Source organism: Bombus vancouverensis, unplaced genomic scaffold (assembly GCF_051014615.1).
Source record: "Bombus vancouverensis nearcticus unplaced genomic scaffold, iyBomVanc1_principal scaffold0056, whole genome shotgun sequence".
In the NCBI taxonomy this organism is placed as follows: Eukaryota; Metazoa; Arthropoda; class Insecta; order Hymenoptera; family Apidae; genus Bombus; species Bombus vancouverensis.
The window spans coordinates 161514-184936 of NW_027468947.1; the positions used below are offsets into that span (position 1 = coordinate 161514).

Sequence of the window (23423 nt, forward strand, 5' to 3'; positions counted from 1 at the left end):
CTGCAGTCTAAGTGTGCTATCCTGAGATTCCTTGATTATACATATCTTTTCTAAATTTTTCGTTTCTGTTAACAAAACTTCCATAAATGATAAAGTGCAGGTACTCCTAAAGGAAAAAAATGTAAAGAAACTAAAATTAACGCCCAAACACCCAAAATTTCAACATTAACCCGCCATATATATATTGTTAAATATGTAAATTCGCACGTTCGTGGGGAGACGCGATCTCGAGGAAGTGCGCCAACGGGAATCGTAAATTCCCGTTACGATTGACTAATCGACGCCACGAATCGTTCAATCCCTTATTTCTTTTGGGATAATGAGGGTAGTTAACATGAAGAGAACGCTGCTATTAACAGATTATTATATATGTCGGAGATGAAAGGAAAACCGGAGCCTTCCCTTTGCAATTTTGAGGAAGCCTTCTAATGCTTTAGCCTAGATTTTATCATAACTGTAATTAAGCAATTGTCATTTGTAATTGTTTGACATTTGTGAAAGCGAAAGTGGGTTCGAGGTGACAACTGGTCGCCGAACGTAGCCACGGTCACGGGATAAACGTTTTGCCTGACGAAGGTGTGGATCGGTTGTATTGTTCTCCCTAGAAATCACATAGAATTGTACTTTGGAGATGCTGATATAATGGGACACACGTTGTATTAGGAATCAATCTCCAGACAGAAACAGGTCGTCCCATATAACGTAATACGTTATACCGTCATACCATATAACGTATTACGTTATAAAGTTATAACGTTATACCATATAACGTAATACGTTATAACGTCATCCCATAAAACGTAATACGTTATAACGTCATACCATTTAACCTAATACGTTATAACGGCATACCATATGATGTATTACGATATAACGTCATCCCATATAACGTAATACTTTATAACGTCATACCATATAACGTATTACGTTATAACGTTATAACATATAACGTAATGCGTTATAACGTTATAAGATATAACGTAATACGTTATAACGTCATCCCATATAACGTAATACGTAATAACGTCATACCATATAACGTATTACATTATAAAGTTATAGCATATAACGTTATACGTTATAACGTCATAGCACACAACGTATTACGTTATAACGTTATAAAATATAACGTAATACGTTATAACGTCATACCATATAACGTAATACGTTATAAAGTTATATCATGTAAAGTAATACGTTATAACGTTATACCATATATCGTTACATATGTCACGACCGGCATACTTCAAATCCGACGGACTGACGATAGAGATAAAGATGTGGCGGCACTCGGCGACAATGTATATCGCTGAAGTGCCTAATGAACCATCAACATCCCAACGGTCCTTCCACCGAAGGTTCTAGAAGAAAGAGCACGTGGCAACGATCGCGGACGCCTAGCAAATGCACGGACGGTGGGGATGTTGAGGGATGACAAAAGAAAGTAATCGGATCCGATCGAAAGTAAAATCATAAGAGTCAGTCTTAGAAAGTCATGCCTAGATTTCGGAAGTAGATTGTAAAGTGTATTGATGTAGGAAAAAAAATAAAGTTTTCTTTTTTTATTTTTTTACCTCAAATTCCTTTTTTATTTTGTTATTTTACGTGACACATACATCGACACTCTGTGTTACCACAGATTTTATACGAAATAGTGAAATTGGAAATTGAATACTGTATTCAGAGTTAAAATATAATGCTATATGGAAATGAAATAGCACTTCAAAGACTTGATAGATTTCGTTAATAAAATAAAGCAAAATAAATCTTTAATTCACTCACTACGAATTTATGGTATTGATTAAAATCAATGAATGTAGAGTTACTTCCGATTAAGGGTACAACTGTTATAAATTAAGAGCATAATTATATTGAATTAATGGGAAAATGTTGTTATAAATTATTGGTATAACTGTTAAGAATTAATGATGTAATTGTTTTAGATTAATGGCTTAAATGTTATAAATTAATGGCTTAGAAGGTATAAATGAATAGCTTAAATGTTATAAATTAATAGTTTAAATGTATAAAATAACAGTTTAAATGTTGTACATTATTGGCTTAGATGTTGAAAATTAATAGCTTAAATGTTATAAATTAATGGCTTAAATGTTATAAATTAATAGTTTAAATGTTATAAATTAATGGCTTAAATGTATAAAATAATAGTTCAAATATTGTAAATTAATGGCTAAGATGTTGTAAATTAATAGCCTAAATGTTATAAATTAATAACTTAAATGTATAAAATAACAGTTCAAATGTTGTAAATTAATGGCTTAGATGTTGTAAATTAATAACTTAAATGTTATAAATTAATAGCACAAATGTTGTTGAGAATTGTGGATCTTTGAAGTCGAAATAATGTTATAAGAACACTAAATTTATACTGAGGATTAATTTTAAAATAGTAATATATTTATTTCATGGACGATTTCTTATATATTCATCGATACACACTTGCACGCGTCTCACCACTTTCTTCTATACCCGACTGTTAACGGACTGAACAGTTTACATTCATCTGTTTTCGAGACGCCGCGCACACACATACATCCACACGCTGATATTCACATACAAGTATCTCTACTACACATTTAACCCAGTCCAACACAGAAAATTATACATATCTCAACAAATGTTATAAATTAATAGTTTAGACGTTATAAATTAATTGCTTATATGTTATATATTAATGGCTTAAATGTTATAAATTAATAGCTTAAATATTATAAATTAATTTCTCAAGTATTGTAAATTAATGGCTTAGACGTTATAAATTACTAGTTACAATGTTGTTATTTGATATTTTTTTTTATTTACCTTATATTTAAATTCTTCTTGGATGTTCACTGTCCGGAATTTCAGGCACGAAAGAGCTCACGCGCGACTTCCGCGTTCCTTATATATCTTGACAAGGTGTCGAGATGTCAATCAAACGTTAACGATCTCTTGACATAGCAAAGGACGGGTTTTCCATTATAACAAAATAAAATTGAACAATTTCTTAATTTTTATCGTAAATTGGCGCCTTCGACGATTTAATACGCTATCCATTTTTATCATTTTAATAGTTTCTACAAACTAAGACTAAATTCACACCTCCTTGATACTAGTTTTCGACTATCAATTAGTTTGAACAAAAAGGGAAAAGAGCCTAACGGCAGTCGATGACGTTACTGTGAAATATGTTATGGTATTTAAATAATCAGCCAGATAAAATTCATATTAATCATTATATTATATTATCGATATTCGTTCATTTACTCGTGCTAATTACAAAATAAAATGTTCTCTTTTCTTGAATAACACCTACATCACCGTCTGCGATATTTAAATTTCTTATTTAATGCTTATTTAAAAGTCAGGTACCTTTTTAATTCCTCTCAAGTTAAACGAGTAAATTTACTCGTTATAGTTGTAACATAAAATGGCTATTTTCTTCAATACCACTTGCATCGCTGTACGTGATACAAATATTAATTATGTATCGAATAATATGTACCAATTGGCTGTAATCGCGGTTAGGTATTTCTTCGTTTGATCTATCAAGAGATCTATTAGGCTATTAGCGAAAGACTTATTGATTCCTCAAAGATGTATCTTAACTTAAATCTTAAAGATTAACTAAATGATTATATTTGATTAGTGTTCGACAGTGTCTATCATATTCAGCCATCTTCTTTTATAATTGATACTGCTCGGATCAATTATTTTATAATAAATTGCAGATTATGCCACGGTATATTATAAGATATTTGTCTATAGCTCTTTTTTTCTAATTCATTGATTTTATTATTAGTCTCGTTGGTTTTTCCTGTGAGTATCTGCTGTACGTACATTGGAAATACATAATGGATACGTACATTATATATATATTTTAAAATATAAAAATAAAAAATTAACAATACTATTATAAATATTGCTATTATAATTAATTAATAATAATTTAATTAGATAATTAAATTAAAATAATTTATAAATATTTAACGTAATAAAATAAAATTTTTTAATAAAAAATTGAAATTTTTTAATAAAATTGATAAAAATTGAATTATCTTGTATATAAGTATATATTAATATATAATTATTAATTTTAAATATATTAATTTTAAAATCTTTATACATATATTTAATTTTATAAAAAAATTAAGATATAAATATAAATATTTTAACTTTAAATTGAAAAAAATGCATTATATATAATTAAATATTTATATATAAAAATTAATATAAATTATAAATATTTTATTATCTTGAGATATATAATTAAATTATTATTAATAATAGGTAATATTAATTTATAATTATTTATTTATTTATATATATATATATACGTCGGGTTTACATTAGAATTAGGGTTAGGGGCGTGAAACGAATCTTCGTTTGGGTTACACGTTGTCGTTATGCAATAGAGAAGACATTGACTAGTGCAAATACGATTACCATAGAAGCGGACAAATAACCGTGGTAATTAGATACTCGAGAGACTAATGACAATGATCCTAGGTTCAATAACGAATCCGCGGGCAACGGGACGGTAGTCCTACGCACTCGCAAAAAATCTAAGTCGGATTCTGTGTTAATATTCGCTGACCGTAAGGAGTTAATCCTTTTTTGTCGATGAGACTGCAAGAGAGAGAGACTTTCCGAACCGGTGATACCCCAGAGGAAAAATATGACGGGGTGTGTCTAAGGACACGAGATCATCGGATTCGTCGGGGACATCCTACGTTCGGAAAGTAAGGGAAATTGACGCTGCTGCTAATTGGCCAATCTCCATATCGGTAGTTAGAAAAGGATGCTAGCCGCCCTTGAGGGAGTGTTGCTAGTGGGAGGCGTCGTTCGTGGAAAAATAGGTCTCTCCTGTCTTCCCGTAACTGGGACAAAGACTGTGTATCTGTTGAAGGATTTTAGGTAACTAGATATTAGTGTTTATGACGGTCCTCGGGCTAGCCGATCACGTACTGTGGAGACGCGTCGACATCTGGTAAACATCCTGCCCGGAGAATAGGATCTGCGTGTGGCGAGCTACGGGACAGAAACCGTTGGAATGTTTACTGCCATGTGCCGCTACAAATCTTTCCTTTAAGGAGAGCTATAGGATTACTTAATGCCTTTGTTAGATGGAGAGTTCGTCCCGTTGACCGTGTGACACCAATTACCTCTCAGAGAAAAGACATCGACTCCCGACTGTCGGACGCCAACGCCGCGACGCATCTTAGTCCCCATCAGAGATAAGGCCCCAACCCCGACTTTCGGACTCCTTGGAATCCACACCAAACCCCCCAACATCCCCAAGCCAGGGTGTATATAAGCCGAGACTTCACCCAGCCCGGGGAGTTCTCGTTCTAGTTGCTGTTCTTGTACAACACCCCTTTCTCTGTTCAACGTTATTCTACTGTAAGTGCCAAAGTCATAATAAAGTTCGATAAAAGAGAATTAATAGTTGGGCTACGACTCAGCTTTCTTTTCTCTCGCAACCCAAGTATCCATTTTACGTGACATTTTGGCGATCCGTGCCAGGATCCATCAACTTCAAGAAAACGAAATTACGCATTTCGGATGCGATCGACTGCAGATCAGCTCACTTTGCGTGAAAACGACTTCTACGGAAAGCGGACTACGGTCATCACCAAAACTGAAACTGGTCACGAAAAGAAGAATATTCAGGTAAAGAACTGGATTCTTTTAAATATTATTGTACTCGTCGCAATAGCTTCGCTAGTACAGACTCCAACAACAGTACAATAACCACTATGAGCAAAAAATCAGAAGACACATCTTCTGTTAGCCCTATGGCTACTGGTGTGGATCCAAGTATTCGGGCCATACTAGACGCTATGCAGAAGCAGAACGAAATCAAGTTAAGAAAACTGTTAAAGGAGACTATTAAAGCAGCGACTAGTCGGAGTTATCAGGGTAGTTTAGTTTCTAATACTTTGAACAGAAGCTTGGAGAAAACAGACGTTACTGTAGGAAATGAAGAAATGGTTTTGAAAGAATTTTCAAAAGAATTGCAGTCTAATGTAGAAAATTCTTATGAAAAGAAAGTATCAATTGACACCGCTTCACAGGATTATATTTTCATTAAAACAGACTTAATGTTTGATGTCAATAGCTCAACAGAATACCAGAAAGAGTCTGTGAAACGAAGGAAAGAAGATATTGCAGTATTGTATAATGATTTGTCACCATCTTTGTCACAAGATACTCAAAATTTACAAGAATGGTTTGACGAAAAAAGTAAAAGTTTAGGAGAAGCAGAAAAAGATCATAACAAGAAGGACAATATTTCAATGAGAAATATTTTGGACGGCGATACAAATAAAGAAAACCAAATTGAAACGAAGGAATTAGAAGCAGTTAGTAAATCAACTGCTGAAAATGATACAAAATCAATAGACAATGTTGAACAAAATATATCATTAGAATCCATACAAAAAGCAAGAGATAATGCTTACAATAATGAACATTTGCTTATAGAAGAAGACCAAATGATGACAGCGAAAAATGCGTGTGACACTACAGAATCAAAAACTTCAGCAGATCTTATGTCGAGAAATTTAGATGCTAATACACAAGAGAAGTCTTTAGAGAATAAAGATGACAAGAATCCATCTCCATCTATGTTAGATAGTAGTAAACGGAGCAGTCGTTATAATGTTGCTGCAAAGCCTGCTACTTCGCCAAAATGTGAAGAAATTGTTTATAATCAAACCAGACAATCAAACACAAATAAAATTTTGCGGAGCGCTTTAAAGACGAAATTAATCGAAGACAAGTCTGAAATAATTAATAAACAAAAGGCATCGGAAAATGTAGAAAATAAATTTGCCAAAGAAGAAAAAAGAGGTGTTAAACAAAAATCAATTTCAGATAGTGAAAACGAAACAACTGATACTCGTCAACGAAGGGAAGTTCTTTTAACGAACACAGCTAGTGATAGCGATAGGTATAAATCTGTAGAAAATGATAATGCAGTAACGGGTGTAATAGCAACTGATGAAGCGAAACATAGAGGCAGACCTAGGAGATCGGATAAAGTCGAAGTTAAAAAAGATGAAGATACAAGGAAGATCCTACAAAATGAGAAGGGTGGATTAGAAGAACAAAGAAAACTCGAAGAAGTTACAAAAGAAGAAACTGCAGAGACAGAAGTCAATTCAAAAGGTATATTAAATAATAAGTGCGATTTACTTGATACCGAAAGAGCTATTGAAATTAATGATACGGTTCAAGATATTAAATTTACTGAAGGTAGAAGCCGCACTCAAAATGATATGGAAGATGTAGTAGAAGATTCACAAGAATTATCTAATAAAACTAAGTTATCAGAAATAAGGATTGCACTTAACAAAATTGAATATACAAAAACTATTTTACGGAATAAAAAGAATTCATTAGAAAGAGAAAGAGGAGTAAGGGAAAAGAAGAAAATGTACAGACAGAAATTATTTCAAAAATTATATCAGATGATAAATGTGATTTGCTTTAGAAAAAAAAAAAAAAATATTATCCACAAACTACATTAGGAATTTATCTATTTTAGTGGGGAGAAAGAGAAAGGATAGAGGAGTTGATCAATAGACTGTGGATTTTGAAGCGTTTATGAAAAACTTACAATTTTAATAAAATATTCAATGTAAAGTCTTTGTTATAATATTCAGATAGATAGATGAAAAAAAACTGAATTTGCATAATTACTCATGGCTTATTGATCAATCATGCGACTCGTTCAGAGGTAACTCGAGTTGTAAAGGCGACAATTTATTAAAAATGGTATATCTGACGTACGATGCATTTGCTTATGTTAAACTATTTAAATAAGTATAAAAATCACGCGAAAAAAAATCTACTGAAAATAATGTTGAACTAGTTAATAATAATAAATCATATAGTGAAACACAAACCTTAAATCAAGATTTTAAGTTCAAAAAAAAAAAAAGAAGAAAGAAGTTGATAAAATGACAGCAACATGTAGCAGCAGGCGAGAGAAAATAAGCCAAATTTCTAAAAGAAGAAACGATGCTCAAGAACTCGGAATTTCTCGAGTGGATATGCTAAACAACGAATTTAATGAACAGTTGAAAGAACGTGAAACAGCAATAGAAGACTTACATCAAATGTTAAAGCATCAATTGGAAATTCATAAAGTTACCTTAAATGAAGCAAGTTTGAAAATAGGAGAACTGCAGAGTGCAGTGTATCAATGTGCACTAAAAATGCAAGCGACGTGACGATTACTTTTAGAACACCACAAGCACCACGAAAACACAATCAAGACCAAACAAGATCAAGTTCAAAAGTGAAGTTACGTGAGCTTATTACTGCTAACGACCAAAAATTGAATTACGATCCCGAGCATCAACTCGCTGATCTTCAAGTAGAATGTTCCGACAAAGACAGGACGACACAAGAGTTCGAGAAGCACATAGAAGACATGAAGGAGGAAGTGCAAAAATTAGAATTGCAACTCGACGAGTTACAAAAAAAAGAAAAACACACACGCACGTAAAAAGAGTTCAATCTTTTGGAATACAAATTGAAGAACTAACAATAAAATTAGAAGAAATAACATAAGTCACAAATATGAAGTTGACTTGCTGGAACAAAAAAAAAAGGCCAAACTTAATTCATGTGTTAGTAATTCAATGGAGGAACGTGAAGCTGGAGCTAAAGATGCAAAAGAGATAAAATGTAGTTCTTGAACCACAAGGACAAATAATCTGCCCTTCAATGTGAACTAGACGAACTAAAGGGTGAATATGAAAAAATGGGTGATTTTGGATATAAATATGAAGAAGAAACTAATAAATTGAAACTGGATTTTAGTAAAGTAAAAGATATGCATTCAAGATATGCAGGTGACACATCTTTAGATAAAGAAAGTACGAACGATGTTGAAATATTTAATACAAATGAGGGTGAACAAAACATTGAGAAACACAACGTTTGTACAGTGTTAAATATAGATACAGTTAGTGTTTACTAATGCTCAGTGTCAAGCATTAATTAAAACACTTGGTGAGACTTTTGATGATAAAGCCCAAACATTGCATGTCACGGATACAGACACAGATTTGTCTAAACTAGTTGATAGTAGTTCAGAAGTAATGGTACTGACTGTAGAAACTACTATATATTAATGATATGAATGAAAGTACAGAAGAAAATATTGTTTTAACTGTACATGAAAAGGATGCTGTTGTAAATTCCAATGAAGAAAAAAAATGTTTCTGCAGAACAAAAAGGAATGAAGAACGCTGAAATTGTAAATGAAGAATTTAATTCGATAGGTTAAGCACGAGAAAGTGATGGAACAATTATAGAAGTAATTTCAACAGAAATTGTGGCCCAAGAAGTTTCTGAAAATTGTAGCCAGAAATACAATTATGACATATTAAATCATACAAAGACAAGAAACGATTCTATAACTCCTATTACCTCAGGAGTAATTAGTGATCTAGAAACTGTAGATGACATTGATATTAAAGAAAAGAATAACAAGAAACAACAAATGGAAATGGCAAGATTGATCTTTTGATAGTTCACATAAAATTAATGTAGAAAAGAAAATTATTCATAATAAAATTGTCGTACTTATACATGTTGCTAATACAGAAGGAAGGAATAAATCTATAAGTGAAGCAGATAAAGTGCGCATAACTAACAAAAGAAGTGTCATTCAGGATATCTTTGATGATTGGGGCATTGAAAATGCAGAAGATGATAGTCAGTCGGTATCCAAAGCTCCAGATACTGTGGAAATTGAATTGAAAAGTTTACTAAATGACACAAAAACACGAACTATAGAGGAAAGCACAGTTGTACTGGTCGAAGAAGAAATTACATGCATGGAAAAAGAACCAGTTGTAGATGCTGAAAAGGCTTTAGAAGTTGCTAAACAAAACAAAGAAATGCAAGTATCAAAGGAACAACTGGATAACAATCAAACTATAAAGAAACAACAAGATAGTATAAAACCATTACTCAAAGACCACTAACTCATTCTATATCACAGGCTGTTAGAAAGTCTACAAAAGATTCAACGCGTGATACTGCGGCATTTCGTCAAACTTAGCAAATTATCCCTATTAATCGTAGTCGAAATTTAACCAGCCAACAACATTCACAGGTTGAAATAGCAAAAGCATATACCACGACGAAGAAGAACAAGTACAAGTCGAGCCAGTCAGAGTCCAATTCCATCGCTCCATACTGAGGAAACACTAAGATTTTGGAGGACCAAAATCAATCTAAAGAGGGGGGTATGTGACATCAATCACATCTCAACCTACATCAGTGATAATACATCGACGGTCGACTTTCGAACACTTTTGGACACATCACCACCTTATCATCATAGCATACACCAAGACTGTGACGCACCTTAGTCCACATCAGAGATAGGATATGGACCCCCGACCTTTGGACACTTTTGGATACATCACCACCTTATCATCATAGCATACACCAAGGCTGTGATGCACCAAAGTCCACATCAGAGATAGGATATGGACCCCCGACCTTCAGACACTTTTCTACATCATAACCTACACCTATCCCCTCAACATCCTAAAACCAAAACGTATATAAACCGAAACTTCACCCAGCTCGGGCAGTTCTTGTTCCTCTTCTAGTTGCTGTACTCATACAACCCCTATTCTCCGGTTCGATGTTATTTTGTAGGTGTTTATAATAAAGTTTTATAAAGGAAAATAAGTAGTTGGGTTACGACTCAGCCTTCTTACTACCACCCAAGTACCAACTTTACGTGACAGGAGCCGCCTCGGACCAAAGACTGATAATATAGGACTTGGGTTAAGTAGTAGAAAGGTAGTCGCGATACACTGTGTGGTTTTTAATAGTTCTTACACACGGTGTGTACGCGAACCTTTCCCACCAAACTAGATTAAGAGTGGGGCCGCTCCACTGGGATACGTCGCAAGAGAGGGTAGGAGATCCGACCGGCCTTGGATACAGTGTCCGGCCGTGGGAGGGAGGAATCCGTCTTCAATGTCTCTGCCATGTACATAGCTTTGTTTCCCCCTCCTTCCATTGTATCTAAGGCATGAGCCTGCTAGGTAAGCCTTACTGATGAGTCCACTAGCAGGCTCTGGACGAAACACACTTTTTTTCTTCTTTTTCTCCGTCTTCCTTCATATATCCGTGATAATTGTAGCCTGCTGGCTGTAGATGTCGCTTGCCGGGGTGTAGTACTGCTGTATTTCCTTCTTATTTAGATGTCGTGGAAGAAAAATCGGACTTTGGAAAAGTACGAGGCGCCGGGATTTGAATCCGGGATCCGAACGTTTGTACTCTATGGCGCTAACCACTGCGTTGCCGTCGTCCGACACTAGTTGGTTTCGAGTGGTGAGATTTGCGTTCTCGTGTGCCGCCACGAGAGGAAATCTCAGTGTGGGTGTGCTTTCTGAACGAAGAACGCGGATTCGTTGTTCACACTTTTCGTTAGGAAAGTGAGGGTGCCCATTGATTATAGCCAATGTTAATGAATGAAGATAGGAGGAGGAAGCCTCCTACCAACGTGGCTCGTGGGTGACATTGTTTATTGGAAAAATAACTACCCGCTTTCTCCGTTATTTGTAAGAGTGCGCAATAAACCTAAGCATTGTTCTAAGGACCATCCATAAAACGAAAACACTTACAGGGTTAGAGATTCCTTCAAGCTATTAAGATTACGTCAAAGGATTCAGTTTATAGGATATAGTATGTAGTAGATCAGTATATAGTATAAAGTTTCAGACGGCGCACGGACCATCGTACGCGCCGTAACAGAGAGAGTTATAAGAATATACATAAAATGTAATTAAACATCGCAAAAGTAACTTAATTAGAAATGACTAGAATGTATGATGTATAATATAATGAATTCAAATTGTCTAAAAAATATTACAAATTTATAGAGATTTTACTATAAAATGTTTTTAACAGAAGCTGATACAGTTATATAGCATTTTCAAGCATTTACGAACATTAATGTACGAATTTGAAATTAGCAATATTGAAGCGCGGTACTCGGAAAGACGAATGTACATGGATAATTGTATGCACTAATCAACGATACGGTTATAATTGCATGCTTGATAGAAAAATATCATCGTAAAATTGATATGATTTCATGGAAACGCGTCTAACTTGGTATCTCGAAAGTATCTTAAGCAAACTAATTAGCGTGCCTGTTATGTCTTTTAAAATGTAAATTAACATGTAACAAAGAAACCTTCATCAATTTGATTCGCTTCAAACTGCGCAAATAAGTAGTATAAATAATATTTGTGATAAATTTGGCATCAATTCCATGTTTCCTTTAATATTTGCCTTTAGAAAGTTCAATTCGTTTCACGATTATACAAATTACTAAAAAAATGTCTATATTAGTAATTTATTTATTTTGCATTAATCGTGACATGTTAGTTGCATTATGTTATATGTAAACTACCACAGAGGAGAAATGATAATCTTTCAGTTATTAGTTTTCTAATTTTAATGTCATTTTATGAGTACTTTAACACGAGGTACTTGTAAATGAAAACAACCAATTAGGTCTAAAAACATAAGCCTGTTACCAAGACTCTTATTAAATTGAACAAGCCTTTCAAAAATCGAACGTGTATATTAACGCGAACTTATTATTTGACTGATTTGACTGACATCCGAAATTGGTGAGATCATATGAAATTTTGCTTTTCGCGGTTCGGTGTATAAGAACGCGTCACCGATTGCTCAACTTTCGATATAAAAAGCGGATCAAGTCTACCGGATTATCCTACAGACACGCATTAATTCGTAAGAGTTAGTCATCATCTGGATAATAATTATCTGAAGAAACTTTCAACGTGAAAATATAAAATTTTCATTGATTACATATTGCGTTCGCCATAATTGAAAAAATGGTAAACCTTCGATCTCATCTTTCTAATACACATTTTCTTTACCTCGTGATAAATAAATTCTTGGAAATTTAGGAAAATTTTCAGTGATCATTTTAAGGAATTTGACAAATTTCCAACGAGACTATGTGACACCGTTAGGTAAAAGTGATTCAAATGTAGTAGCGATATTAAACGAGAAATCTATAAAGGTGTCATTAGAAATTCTAAGAATGTCTCTGCATCTTTCTCTTAGGTATCACGCCAATAGTTTTCATTACCGTGATGTAATATTTATCATGCTTATTTTGTACGTAAAACGAATCGTTGGAATATTCCCGAAGCTAACGAAGCATTTCCCAAAAGTTAAACCGAAGAAATTAACGCGAATAGTTAAGTGAAATTTTTCCATTAACTTGCTGACCAACCGGCAAATAAAAAATCATAAAAATTGTTTCAATGTGTTGAGGTCACGCATAACTTCTTTTTTCATTGACGATTACCAAACAGGTAAAATTTCGAAATTGTACGAAGGCCACGTGACCAGATCGTATTGGAATTTGAAGTGCATGGAAAAAGACAACTCGAAGTACAAACCTTGAGCTGTACTACTCGAAGTACAAACGTGAACTAATGGATGCAGAAAAGCAATTAACGCCAAACATCCGAACAGCATCTTGGAGCCCGTCATTGTTCTGAAATAAAAGAAGTGACGAATTAAAAAGACGCAGGACTAATAATAATAAAGGAAACTTAGTTCGTATTATAAATTGAATTTACATCAGAAAAGAAGCACGATCAAGCGAAACAGATCGTAGAAATGACAAATATCATCGATATACGTTTCAGTGTAATTTCACTTTTGAAAATTATTTAGTTTAATACGATCGTATTCATCGCTCTGAAACTTTCATTGTGCTGCAATTTGTGCTGCGTCTTTTTAATTTCTCTATCTTTCTGTGTTTTCGGAAAAATTACTTGAAAGATTAAGAATTGCTTGCCTTATTTTATTTTCGATTAGTTAGGATTTGATTATTCCAGGTAAGCTTTATTATTTATAACAGGTTTTATCACTTGTTTATTATTTAGGAGTTTGTTATTTTAGGATTAGTACCTTTTAGGATTTCTTATCCTTCGAGTTTCTGTTTCAGATATCTAGGTCTATTTCAAGATGTTTTATTACATTAGGATTATTTATTCGATTAAGATAATTTAAGAGTTTCACAATGTACAAAGAAATAATCGCGTGAAATTTAGATTTATGCTTTAAACGTATTAAACACGCGGTAATTTCAATGTCTATAGCCTCGAACGTGTTCTGATTAGTTGTGTCATTGTCTGTGACATTGAAATCACAAAAATCCATTGCAAGTGTGCTGTCATGCAATGTGGATGTAATTGGGTTTTTTGGGTATTTCCTGTATCATCTGATTTGTACAGTACTATTTTAACGCAAGGACAGGAAACTTATTATATATTTCCCGTCCATTATTTGAATCGTTGTGAAGTGTAACGAATTATATTCGATTCGAGGAGATGTTAATGAATTACTCATTTCATATGTAATTACATGGAAATAAAAATCATTGCAAAAATAATTGATCTAATGACAACGGAATTTCCAATATTTTTTTGTTTCGTCACGTCTTTTTCATAATATATCTTTTATAGGTACGTGATTTATTAATCGTTCGAATGGAAATAATTATTCGTATGATATTCAAATGATTCTAGCCATAAAATAAATTAAAACGATACCTGTCAATGATATGCAATCTGCGTATGACGTCAACCTCGATCTATGCTTATACAAGAAATTTTATCAATCAATGACTAGATATACAATAATCAAATATTATAAAATTTCCTGAAAACCTTTAGGTGTTAATATTAAGGTGTTAATATCTTTAATATTTGCAAGTTATTGTTTAGCGCTAATTAGTTAGAATGTAACAAGTGGTGTACCAGAATTGAGATAATTAAGCCACACGAACAATCTTATTTAGATCTTTTTAATTTTTTAATTCTCTTTTGCTCTAATACTTCGTAAAATTAATCTTCATTAGCTACTACACTTCATAGAATAACAAGAGATAATTTTTCTTATATAACGTTTCATTCATAAAATCTATCATTAAAGTATATCTTCATAAAAATATCATTCCATACTAACGGTATATTTGGTGTCATACGAGATAACAGTTACCAGTGATGACATATGTAACTTTATAAAGATATCTCGTTTTATTATATATTAAAAGAATGTACTCATTGCTGCTATATTTCAGATGAAAAAAAGGAGGCAATGATTTTACAGTAAAATCGTTCGTTTACAACTGATTCATTTACATTTCATGATAATACTGTGCATTCTGAATATGCTATGATTTGGTTTAAAATAATAAATAGTCCATTCTTGCATACTATTGCTCCAGCTTTACTTGTATTTTCGATATTGGTATAAATAGAAAGACAATTAATGTCGTTCGAGTCTATTTTCGGATCATTTATATTACGTTTAATCCATATAGTTATTATATGAGACATAGTATCGTAAAATTTGAAAGAATAAAACGTTCGTACAGGAAGTACATTTTATAAGAACTCCAACAAATCTGCGTGTGCACCTAAAATACAAACTGATAGTGATTGTTCATAAGTTTATATAGATTATCTAATGTCAATCGAAGGTATCAATTCTTTTTCTCCATAAGAGTACTTTTTCATTTATATGTGTTCAAAAATACATGTGTTCAACCGTGAAGCATATGTCACCTACAACGAAAAAGAGTTTTCCTATACTTAATATTTCCTTTATATACCTATGAAAGTCTATTCTTCGCGTAGTATGAAATTATGAATAAATCTGGAATATTGTTCAATCTGAAAAGAAAAATAACTTATTGACATCATTCATTGATACGAGATTCAGAATGTTTGTTTTGTCTTGCAGAAAAAGGAAGGCAGCCCTTTCTTTTAATGTGAAATAGAAAGCGAAGATTTGAAAACAGATTTTTTGGAAATTTACTTGCAAATATCGTTTTCAATATCGTGATTTTCTTCCCAATGGTACTGTACTTTCAAATTTTCCAGTATCCCTCTAAAAACAAAAAGTCGAACCTCGTTATTATTAACGTAGGCATTATAAGGAAGAGAAGTATTAGAAAGCAGCTCCTTTTTATTATGGATTTCTTTATAATCATGTAAATAAGAAATTCCGGAAATTTTTTCCTCAAGAATTTAATTCTTGTGTTTTGATTGATAATTATTACACTGCATACTAACTTTTCGCATACTGTTCGCGTCTAACAATTTCCTAATAATAACTACTTCAAAATTACATATGTTCTTGCACGAATTCAAAAGTACGTATGATACAATTACAATTGATTCTAAAATAATAATTATTTGAAGATATTAAGATACTAATTAAACGTTTCACTATATTTCAAAATCTGGAACAACAAATTTTTATTTATAAAAAATGAAACTGTGGTTATATATTCTTTGTCATGATGCTATTTCTTATTACCATGTCGACATTTTTTAAAATTCATTTTGTTATCTCTACGCAATATGAAAATTCATATACTGCTTAATATTTTTTACATATTATCCATCCACCGCATGATATCTCCTGAAAAATCAAAATATTAATGTTATATTATTACAATGCTTCTTAAATTTCAATTTTTGACAAATTTGAAATCCAATATATTTTGCACAATTATTATTTATCAAAAAATTCTAAGTTAGTAACTTTCTTTTCAAATGGCAAATAACATATACTTTGACTTACCTGTAACTTTTTGCTCCTAATCATCATTTCCTCTTATAGAACATCATTATTGTTCTTATAATTACTACCAGTGTCATAGATATTGTAGTGGCTACAACTGAATTAATAGAAAATGATAAATAACTGTGTATAGCACTAACACATAACTGTGTATAACAATGACACATAACTTTTACTTACATATCAGTCGATAAGGGATTACTGTGATATCCTGTTGATGTTTCTTAAGGCACTTGATTAGGTGTGATACGGTATCATTCCTTATGGTATACTGTAGATAAGTATTTTAGAAAATGACAAGAATAAATCTAAATTATTCAGAGGTTCCAGTTTCGGCTTAGACATAAATACAGGACCATTTGCAAAGAAGAAAGGGTGCGTTTCTACAGCCTCGTTATAGTAACCATGAATACCAATCTCTGAATTACTGGTTAGTAAACATAAATATCCTATAAAATTTAATATATTTCTTTAATTTTTAATACATACATGAGTTAGTAGTTCTAAATTATGAATCATCCTACCTGTGATATTACACTTTTCCTTATAATATCATCACTCAAGTGAACAACATTAAGATCATGTAAACCATGTCATCCTATCTTACTGTGAAGATACTTAGTTATGTTATCTAACATTATAAAAATATCATCAAATTCAAGTCCTTTTATTCACATCACATGGCCACGACCATCTGGTTCTTCGTTATATAATGTTCTAAAATTTGTCGTACATATAGGATGTACAAACCGTGATATCAAGGTATCAGTTCTTCCTTCCCAAGGGACAGTTTCATTAAAATTCTGATAGAATTAAAAATTAATTATTAATATTCTAACAATCATATATGTTAAATACATTATAGTCAACGATATATACCTGAGCGAATGTAGGGGTGATTCCTTGATAATTATAAATGTCATCAGCCCACATCATTGTGCCACTTCCTTGTACTCCAGCCTCTAGATTAACAGCCTAAACAAACATACAAAATTTTATAGAAGCTGTACAAAATATAGTATATACGCGCAATATTGAAGCTTTCAAGGGGATATAAAGGTAATGTACATCACATACACGTGTACTCTCATGCAACAAAATACAATTAGATTTAATAGTATAAGCTCTTTTATTCATCATAATAGATTGGAAATTTAAGTGTCTTACGAGGGTGAGTAAAAAGTTACCCGCTCTGTCGGTGTAGAATTTATTTTAAGCAATTGTCAAAAAAGACATACATCATTTTTTGACATAATCACTCAATTTCTGTATACACTTTGTCCATTTGCTGAAAGACCTTCGTATTTTCTCATTAAAAAATGTTTTGGGCTGAGCTGCGAACCACGAATGCATCGTCGTCTTCACCTTTTCATCAGCTTTCTCGGCATCCATCTCGCACAAACTTTTTAAAACCCAAATCTGTCGTGCACTATTGCATAAGCAGAGCCGTGGCTGATTTGCAAATGATTTGCCACATTATCCAGTGTCACTCGTCTATTCCATAGAGCATAAGTTCATGAGCACGTTCAATGTTGTCGTCGTGGATGTGGACGGGCGTCCAGCTGTTTTTTCATAACACTTGTGCGATCTTCTTTGAACTTTTGTGCCCATTCAAACACACTTCGTGACAAAACACTTTCTCCATAATGTGCATTAAATCTTTGATAAATATAGGCATCAAACATAACTTCCGACCACAAGAAACGAATCACAGCATCCTGCACTGTTTTCCTGCAAATCGCCATTGCAAAGCGCCATTACTCGCGCAACGGTCACAAACGAATTGACGTAACACAATGAAACCTGCGCAGCAGCACTGAACAGATATTGACGTCATACGAAGAGTGCAGATGGATCAATACGGTCCACAGAAGTTTTAACTATCTGGAGTGCGGATAAATTTTTACCGAGAGTCGTATAGGAATCTATAATCTGTAAGTACACCTTTGGCTGAATGGAAATTTCTCTTACATATAGTCAAAAATGCAGAAACAGTGTATTGAATTGGAAAGTGATAAAAAATAAGTGAAGTTTCGAGGTTGCATGTGATTGCATGAGTACACAGGACGTTTTTAGCGAATAAAAAATAATTTTGAAAGACACGAGACTTATCTTGTATTTCATGTACTCTCTGTGTCCGAATTTCCAGAAGCTCTCTATCTTATGAAGTGTTTTAGATTAGCCGGAAAATTTTGTATGTACATACAAGAAGTATACGATCTAAGTGGAATATTCCATTATTCTCTTGATACAACAGAAACGAAATTTACAGAACTTCTCAGAAAGTTGGTTTATTATTACCAAATTAATAGAATTAATATACGTTTATCATCTTTACATACCTAAGTCGTGGAGGTTTATCGTGCGTAAAAAATTAGTGTCCTTTCAAAGTTACATTTCGTACATTTTAAGCCTATAATTTGTAACGTACAAAACAATGTAAATTTGAGCTGTTTCTTATCTCCACAATAAGAAAATCCAACTTTACGTTTTTTACACAATGATATTTATGGAACAGTAATATCATATTATTGCATCGCTTGGAGAATGAAGTCAAGGTACGATGTGACCCTAGTGTAAACGCTGGGATACCCAGCTGTGTCGCACTTATAAGCATAAGACACAATACCTATTAAATACGAGGTTCATTCATGTTGTATCAGCAGTGGTCCGCCGCGGTCAGCCTGAAAGGATCGTTAAATTTTTAATCAAAGATACTGAAATATATCGATCGAATTGTATTGAAATTATACTTATATACAGTAATAATCTTCTATTGATTTGTGTATTGAAATACTCCAATTTATAATGTACATGTTATATGTATTTTGAGCAAAACTAAGATTAGAAGGAAATTAGATTAAATACCATAATGAGGTGTGAGAAGTGGGCAAGACTATTAAATTGTGTTTATCTATTATTTCTAATGTTTAAGACGTCGATTTGATGTTAATTCGAATTGACGTGTCTTCAGATACCGTATAGTTTGTAGTAACTCTATAACTTAATTACCGTACAAGAATCCTCTCCACCCTGAGCATGTTCGGCGCATATTATACCATCAGTGATATCAGGTGCATTAGGAAATTTGGAATAAGCTATTTTGCATTCGGCGTTCTTAATCACTGGCATTTGTACTTCCATTAATGCATTACGTCGTGGTCGTCCTACGAAGAAAATAAGAAAGATATTTAAGACTGGAACTGTTTAATTTTATTATAAAATTGATATCACTTACTATATCTTAATGCTCCCCATCCAGCAACAAGGGGGTTATAGCCGACGAAGTTGCTCTTTCGTAGGGGCTCTTTCGTACAAATGGGATATACGTACCCTGAAAAATAAAAAAATAAATGAAAATGCAGGAAACGAATGACCAAAAGTATGAGAAAGAATTGTACACGCTTTATGACACAATATATGTGTACAGTAAGAAATTTCAGGATATGATACTTCAGTAATACTCAATAGCATATATATATATATATTTGAGGACTTACTCGAAAATGGCACCTCCTCCACCAATCTAAGAATGGCAATATTATGATTGTGTATGTTTTCTATTCCATCCATATGTGCACAATGTGCTGCGGTCAAAACATGCCTAGCCGATATCAGGGAACCTCCGCACTTCCATAGTGGTTTGTCTGGGTTTCGGGGATTACGAAAACCTAATGCAGCGATCCATGGCCAAGCGCCTAAAATGCAATAGTCATAGTTGTGAATATACATAATTTTTTCTCACATAATGAGTAACAACGATTATTACCTATTCGATATTCGATCATACAGCAGACGATAAGTACATACGTACAAATACTCTGAAATAGAGATTTGATAAAGACAGAAATTAAATTTTTATTCCAGTGGAATACAAATTATTAAATAATTCTATATAATTTCTATTTGAACTATACCGAACTATAAAGTTCAAACGTGTAATTTCTGCCCTAACAGTTTTTGATCTCTATCCATATTATTACTCCTATATCAATTTTTTATTTCAAGCAAAAAGATACTCTTCCTAACATGAAGTAAAAGAAAGAAATAATTCAAGTTAATAAGTAAAGTTAGTACCGATAAAATCATAGCATTATTATTTAGTCTAATTGAAATGTACATTGATGTGCTGTTTAATGCCTTTAAAGTTCATTCTTTGCAGTAAATGGCTTATTATTAATCGGAAAGAAAGACATAAAACGTACCAAGTTCAGCTGGTTTACTATCGACCACTCTGGTATGAGAGACGTTGCTAAAACCACAGTATGGTGGTCGCCAAGCCTTATACTTATACACAGTTTTTATTAAAATTTCTCTCTTCTCTTTGTTTGGATCGTCCGGACAGCAAACGATCGTAACATTGCCCTGGTATCTGCACACTGATCGTCTATAAAAATCGGTGGCTGTACGGTACTGTATCTGCTATATTTCTTGCAGAGGTTTACATTTTCTGTAGTCAAGGCACCTGCCTTCTTGATTGTCCGGTGTGGTACATTCTGGATCAAACAATTTTAAAACATTTATACAGTTCAAAGATGCGTAAGAAAGCGACACCGATTACTCAACTTTCGAAGTAAAAAGCCGATCAAGTCCACCGGATTGCCCTACAGACACGTATTAATCCGTAAGAGTTAGTCATCATGTTGATAATAATTATCTAAAGAAACTTTTCACGTGAAAATATAAAATTTTAATTGATTAGATATTGTGTTAGCCATACTTAAGAAAGAAAATGAAAATGAATGAAATGAAAGAAAAGGACTACCTTCAACCTCATTTTTTAAATAAACACTTTGTCAGTTTTGCGGTAAATAAATTCTTAGGAATTCAGGACAGTTTTTAGTGAATCATTTTGTTTCGACCGTTCGCGGAGAGACGCGATCGCGGGATAGCACGTCAACGAGAGTTGTAAGTTCCCGTTACGATTAAATAATCGACGCCACGAACTGATCGATCCCCTTATTTCGATTATGATAATAAGGGTAGTTCAATGAAATTCCACAGAATTAACACAAATAAATTAATGTTTATTTCAACAACTTATTAACTAGAAAGATATAAATGGAACAAAAAAAATGTAACTGCGTTTTGGTTGATAAGTAATGCGCGACATACCACATGTGTTGACGGTTCGACTTCTCGAAAAGTTCTGAACGCCTTTCGATTTTTTTCGTGTTTTCTGGAAGGCGACCCCCACTACGTTCGGATCACGCCACATTCTTTTACGCGAGGTAAAATACGGGCCACGAGTCGACGTTTCTGGAAGTCGCCCTGCTTAATGAACCATGCGCTTGCCACTATAATGTTTGTTTGCCGGGCAGACGCGACGATCCGTCTGCGACATTATAGTGCCGCGATCGATAGTTAAGAATATGACCTATGGTAAGCCGCATGGCGTAACATTCTCCCCCCGTTGAGAGGGTACCGATCAAACTAGCGAGGTGTGGTTGAAGTTCCCATCTTATTTCGTCTCGGTGGCTAGTTGTTCGGGTTTCTCGAGATCGGGTTGAATTGGCAGTGGGACAAGCCTTTTGACGCCCCGATCCAAAATGCTCTTTGCCGTCTGAACTGTAGCTGTCCGGATGACACCATCGGCGCCTGGATGAACCTTGATAACTCGGCCCAGAGGCCAATGCATGGAGGGAACGTTGTCCTCTCTGAGGATGACGATTGTGCCCTTTTGGATGCTGTGTCCACCCTTGCTCCATTTATTGCGGTTGGTTAGCTCGTTCAAATACTCCTTATGCCAGCGGTTCCAAAAATGTTGTTTAAGCTGTTGGATATGCTGCCATTTGGAGAGTCGGTTCGATGGAATGTCTCTGAAATCTCGATCACGTAAGCACATTAATGAATCGCCAATGAGGAAATGTCCGGGAGTGAGGGCTAGGAGATCATTTGGATCGGTGGAGATAGGAGTTAGCGGGCGGGAATTGAGGACTGCTTCTATTTCTATGATAAGAGTATTACGGTGTTAAGCTCATATGTTTCTGTTTCTCCACTCGCGCTGCGCCATAATATCCTTTGATATTTCCGATCCTCTGGTCGTACGAGGAATTGCCGATACATTTTCTCGATGTCGCCAGTGAGTACGTACTGATGAGCGCGGAATCTAATTAATATACAAAATAAATTGTGAATTGATTCGAGAATATAGGATTTCCCCATTTTCATGATTATCGTGATTTTTGTATAAATATATTTTTTAAGATACTAATAATTAGGTAGTCATAAATTAGTATTATCAATTATTTTGCATTTATAATTCCGCCTCTAGTATAAGTGTTAATTGAAAACTAACTTTATGTTTCAAAAAGTACTAGCAAAGTCGTTGAGTAACAAGCCACTGATGCTAACACAAATAGCATTGTCGTAATTAAATATTTCTAAATATTCATTTTTCATTTTGAACCTGTAGAAACAATTTATTATATATACTATTAGCTAAGTAATTGCATATTTAATTAAGTCGAAATATAAAACTTAGTTATTTTGATAATTTAGAAAATAAAAAACTGACAAACATTTCAATTTAATTTATGGTTGGAACAAAAGACAGTTATTTTTCATTAATTGAAATATTGCAATGCAGAGTACTTTCCAAAATACGCCGAGAGTATTCCTGATGGTGAAACGAGCGTTGCTTCATCGAACGCAGCTAAAGAAAACAACATCTATGTAGTTGGTGGTACGATGCCTGAAATAGAGGGCGATAAATTGTACAATACCTGTAC

At 33.5% G+C, this 23423-nt stretch overlaps 2 protein-coding genes across 6 annotated transcripts in view; one reads left to right on the forward strand and one right to left on the reverse strand.

Moving 5' to 3' along the window:
- Positions 1 to 23423, forward strand: part of LOC143304819 (omega-amidase NIT2-like) — a 66536-nt gene that overhangs the window by 37821 nt on the left and 5292 nt on the right. The gene's annotated exons all lie outside the window — the stretch shown is intronic.
- LOC143304816 (venom serine protease Bi-VSP-like) lies at positions 15077 to 20387 on the reverse strand. 5 transcript variants are annotated; one of them, XR_013061446.1, is made up of 7 exons: positions 17880 to 18643; positions 17572 to 17667; positions 17217 to 17495; positions 16873 to 17141; positions 16693 to 16783; positions 15922 to 16530; positions 15077 to 15776 (listed from the first exon to the last, which is right to left on the reverse strand). XR_013061446.1 is itself a non-coding variant. In XM_076627302.1 (7 exons), exons 1-2 carry the CDS (start codon positions 19834 to 19836, stop codon positions 19338 to 19340), a joined length of 171 nt encoding a protein of 56 aa, XP_076483417.1. In that variant the 5' UTR covers positions 19837 to 20387; the 3' UTR covers positions 16054 to 16530; positions 16693 to 16789; positions 16873 to 17141; positions 17217 to 17495; positions 17572 to 17667; positions 19322 to 19337. The 5 variants fall into 5 exon arrangements, 4 of the variants coding, with proteins under 4 accessions (XP_076483417.1, XP_076483415.1, XP_076483416.1 ...); XM_076627302.1 differs by lacking the exons at positions 15077 to 15776; positions 17880 to 18643 and adding exons at positions 19322 to 19376; positions 19705 to 20387 and having other exon boundaries at positions 16054 to 16530; positions 16693 to 16789; XM_076627300.1 differs by lacking the exons at positions 15077 to 15776; positions 17880 to 18643 and adding an exon at positions 19322 to 19376 and having other exon boundaries at positions 16054 to 16530; positions 16693 to 16789.